This window comes from Sardina pilchardus, chromosome 24 (genome assembly GCF_963854185.1).
Source record: "Sardina pilchardus chromosome 24, fSarPil1.1, whole genome shotgun sequence".
Classification (NCBI taxonomy): domain Eukaryota; kingdom Metazoa; phylum Chordata; class Actinopteri; order Clupeiformes; family Clupeidae; genus Sardina; species Sardina pilchardus.
The window spans coordinates 2,965,767-2,970,766 of record NC_085017.1 but is presented as its reverse complement, the minus strand read 5'-3'; the positions used below and the strand labels follow the sequence as shown (position 1 = coordinate 2,970,766).

Here is a 5,000-nt window from a genome sequence, read left to right as displayed (position 1 = left end):
CAGGCGTAAAACAGGCGTACGCTAGTTTCCATGCAAAGTATGGCATTTATCAATGTGAACGTGATCGGTGCTATACGCTCAAATCTCACATATAGTCTGAATTTCTTTCAGGTGGCATAGCACTGTGCAGCAGTAAATCGCCGGTGGATTAGGCTACAAAGTTGATGAGTTGAATTTATGGACTATCTCGGACATAACACCTTTCCTGTACATGTGCAGCCTATTTGCTGTAATGTAGCATATTATATTGACACATTTGATGGCTTAGAATAGCCATAGGAGATGATTATACTTTCTCTTTGGCAAATGCAACATTTATGAATTATATATTTTAAATTATTTTCAAAGGGCAAATTTCAGTGTCGTATGGTTTTGTAATGAATGTATTTATAGTATGATGCGTTCTCTCTGCGAAAATAAAGTCTGTTGCGCTTAAATCACGCTAGTCTCCCGCCTTCCTTAATGACAGCTTCTAGCTGTCAAAATTAACAAGGTTCAGCTAGACGTCACTGTGGCTCGAGATCACTAATGATCTCTTTTGGACGTATGATGCACCGTTATGTCGTAAATTCTAGGGGCGAGGCCATTGAAACGAGCATGTATAGGGGCGTGATATTTAAATTACGCTTGTTTCCAGCCGCCACATTTATCATCACACGTTTATTCTTACGCTAGAATTGGAGTGATTTGAAAGTTTGATGAATCACACGAGAGCCTCGTCGTAAGATGGTTTCTGCGCTCAGATTTATGCTGGTTTCTAGGCTCGGTTGATAAATGAGGGCCATCTCCATTTTTAAAAACATTAACAAGTTATGTTATTTAATTGTGTAGGTAATATCAATAAAATTGCTGTTGTGTTGTTTTGATTGAGTAAAGTTAAATCAAATAACAATACCCAGGTACGATTCTACTGAAATTACTTGAAAAGCAAAATGTAAAAAGAAAATACTGAATTCCATATGAACCAGGTTGGATGTGGATCTGGTTCTGAACCGGCCCAGTCCTGGCCCTGATGTTGCCCCGGTGTTGCTCTGCATTGGTCATATGGCCATGAATAGCCCTGAAAAGGCACTTGGAGCACTCTCTGGGTTGACGGGGTGGAAGGGTGGAGCACTGTGTCAGACAGTTTCCTCTTTTCTTAATAACGCAACAGGGAGATGCCATCTTAATATTGACGTCTGACAGTGACAGCATTAGTAAACAGTGGTACAGCTTCCACAAAAAAAACCCTGCTGCTATCCTACTGCATTAGAAATGGTGAATGTGATTGAATTATGTAAATGCAGGAGCAGTATATTTATAGAGGAGAGACGGCGTGATTCACTCCTGACTGATCCTGAGTGACAGCCATAGAGAGGCTGTGCTGTGTGACTGACAGCTAGTCCACCAGACTCTGGAGCACCGAGCTGACGCGCACTCAGCCACACTCACCGTGTTACTGTAGCTACACCAGTACAGCAGTCCTGTAGCTGATGGAGGCCTGTCTTTTTAGTCATAGTGCTGAAGTGCATAGCAAGTATGTTTTATTGAAAAAAAATTAAAACAAAATGTTTTTAAATAAAAAGCTTAAGTGCTGTACCACTGGCAGCAATCTTGTTTTGTGGCATATAAGCAGAGCAATGGTAAAATATGATTGTTTAGAGTTGATGGAGTTGATGTACATTTGTCCTACAATTTTGAATGAAGAAGCATCATACAAATGTTGCCCCTCGTCCAAGAAGTACCAGAAGTACTTTTGCATGACTGACAGCTGTTTGGTCCTATAGCGTTGGAGCGGGGAGATGATGCGCCTGCAGCACTGCATCCAGGTGCTGCTGACCGAACAGGGGCTCCTCCTCCAGGAGATGCGGCAGCAGAGCCTGACCATCGCCGCCCTGCAGCGGGCACAGATGCCCCCTACAGATGGCATCACGACCGCCACCTCCGTCGCCTCAACTGCCCCTCCCTCGTCTGCTCTCACCTCCATCACCCCGACCCCCCCGCCGCCAACAGCGCCCCGCCTGGAGGGCCTGCGAGACCGCCTGCTGAAGAGCAAACTCGGGCGCAGGGTCAGTCCGTCGCGGACCCCCCCTCACAGCCTCTCCGGCAGCCCATCGCAGAGCGACACCCCCATTCTGGTGCCCACCACACCAGCGGGCTCCCAGGACCACATGGCGGACGAGTCGGTCAGCGAGGGGTCGGGGGGGTCGGGGGGGTCGGGGGGGTCCGGCGTGCAGCTGAGGGGCTGGTGGGTGCCTCAGGGCTGTGAGGGAACGTGGGGGGCCACGGAGGGTGGGGGGCCAGGGCCCCCGCAATGCCAACGGGAAGCTGGCACAGAGCCGGAGGAGGGCACCCAGACGCCAGTCTCCACCGCCTGCACCATCATGTGAGAGGAGGAGGGGGCTGGTATATGGGCTATGAGACAGGAATGGATCTTCACCAGGTGTGTGTGTGTGTGTGTGTGTGTGTGTGTGTGTGTGTGTGTGTTTGTGTGTGAGTGTGTGTGTGAGTGTCTGTATGTATATGTGTGTACATGCTTATTCTATGTGATGTTTGTGTGTAGTGTGTGTGTGTCTGTTTATGTCCGTATGTATGTGTGTGTCAGTGTGTGTATGTGTTTGTGTGTGTGTGAGGGAGAGAGAGAGAGAGAGAGAGAGAGAGAGAGAGAGAGAGAGAGAGAGAGTCCTTGTGCCTGTGTGTATGTCCAGAACCTATTGTAGCATGACTCTGGTGCACACGGTGGTGTGGGGTCTAATCTAATCTCCCGGTCTCCCGGTCTCCCCAAACACCACATACCTCTAAATCAGCAGATCATCCAAATACACACCATCTCCCACACATGCTGAGTGTTGTGTCTTTCTTTAATAGAGAATTGAAAAGCCTCTGGGTGACCCAAGAAGCTGATGATTATGCTGTTCTGACTGGTTCTGGCTTTCGTGCAAGCCCAGGCCCAATCATGTCAAGAACCGTGATAGAACCAACTGATATCTGGCAGACACACACTTGCTCAATACCGCCAAACCATCATCACTGGAGCTGCCAACTTGGCTAACGTGATGTGTGAGTGCCTGGTCTTGCGTTTCCTCCTTGGCATCAGTGGACGAGATCAAAAGCATGAGTAGATGCAGTAAACTGCAAGGAGATTGGGCCTGCCCTCTATCAGTCTTGTATCCATCTTGTACCATGAGAGTTGGAATCAGTAAGATATGAGACTAGTGTAAGATTAGGTTTTTATTGTCCTTACAGGACTCAAAACATATTAGCCTATTAGCCACAACATTGATTTCGCAAAATTTCTTCAACTATGTGATTAATACACGGGGGCAGTTAATATGATATTATGCTTTTGTTATTTATTTATTTTTTAACATAAAACACTGTCCTACGGTTTATACACAATGTGGCTAATACATGGGAAATCACTGTACAGTTTTTGCCTTGTGCTTACAGAATTTGGCTCATTTTGTCAAAACTCTTCACACAGCCAAATAGCACTTGGAGACTCCCATCTATGCCAAAATGAAACACTGTAATTGAAACGCAACAATCCTTTCTAAAAATGTAATTATTGCAACAAAACCACACAAGCACCATTTGATCTGCTATTTCAAAAGCAACACACTGATGTGCTTTATATAAAACATTGTAGTCTTTGTGTTTCTATTTTTATTATAATTTTCTCAGACTTATTATAATTTTCACAGTTTTTTTTGTGAAAGCCAAAAGTAGAATTTCTGCAGTAATCAGCTAAAAACTTTTGCAACAACATTCATACATAAATAAAGACAAATAGAATCACAGTTACCATTGCAATACTGTAAGTGAATGTACTCTAAACAAACAAAAAACATTTTTTGCCACTAAACAAAAGTAAAAAAAACCCTCGTCATGCTCCCTTGGGCTAGGCAACATGAACAATATCACCTGGTGTGCTATATCCACCCTTGAAGTTAGAAGGTTTTAAGTCTGGTGTTCAGTTTTCTCTGTGAGTTTTTTCATGTCAGGTTTGTGGGTATTACCTATTACCAGATGTGCTGGCATTTTGAATGGCAGTTTTTTTCCCAATTATAACCGGTGATTTAATTTTTTGAACAAAGTGTCATATGTAAGAGACCATGTTTAGTGTTTTACAATAAGTGTGTTGCAGAATTGCGAACAATGTGCAGAGAATGTGTTTACAGTAAGCTAGTTACACTGGTTAAGGTGTGCTCCAAGACGTTTAGGTATAGAGGCTTTGGTCTATGCATTTGTTTCTAGTGTGTAAGCAATGGGCAGTGTATGTGAGTAATTATTATCGCTAAGCCACTTGTGGACCATGGTGGCATGCAGACCATAGTACAGTGTTAGTGTTGGCTTATGGCTGATGGAGTTTTTAATGACAGAAATGTCATGCAATGTTAAAGCTTAGCAGTAGGGGGCAGAAGAGACACATCTCTCTGTCTCTGTCTCCCACGCTCTCTGTCTGTCTGTCTCTTTTCTCTTCATGCTCTGTCTCTCTCTCTCTCTCTCTCTCTCTCTTCTCTCTCTCTCAGTTTTTCCCTCTTTCCTCTCTCTCTCTTGTTCTCTCCGTGTTGAGAGTGGGTGGAGGGAAAGCCCACTCATCTGTCATCAGGAGTGAGGATGAGTCACGAGGTGTGTGTGTGTGTGTGTGTGTGTGTGTGTGTGTGTGTGTGTGTGTGTGTGTGTGTGTGTGTATGTGTGTGTGTCTGTGTGTCTGTGTGTGTCTGTGTGTGTGTCTGTGTATGTGTGAGTTTGTGTGTGTCTGTGTGTGTGAGTGTGTCTGTGTCTGTGCGTTTGAGAGTGTGTGTATGTGCGTGTGAGTTTATATATATGTATGTGTTTGTGTGTTGTTTTGTTCATGTTTATGTCTCTCTCACTCTCTGTCTCTGTCTCTGTCTCTCTCTCTCTCTCTCTCTCTGTGTGTGTGTGTGTGTGTGTGTGTGTGTGTGTGTGTGTGTGTGTGTGTGTGTGTGTGTGTGTGTATGTACCAGTGTGTGTGTGTGTGTGTGGTGTCTGTGGAG

General features: G+C 44.8%; 1 protein-coding gene across 1 annotated transcript in view; it reads left to right on the top strand.

Moving 5' to 3' along the window:
* LOC134073105 (uncharacterized) overlaps positions 1-2,369 on the top strand; it is an 11,786-nt gene extending 9,417 nt beyond the window's left edge. Inside the window, exon 6 of the mRNA XM_062530086.1 lies at positions 1,767-2,369. Within this exon, the coding sequence (XP_062386070.1) occupies positions 1,767-2,369 (603 nt within the window). The remainder of the gene's footprint in view (positions 1-1,766) is intronic.
* The last annotated feature ends 2,631 nt before the right edge of the window (positions 2,370-5,000 follow it).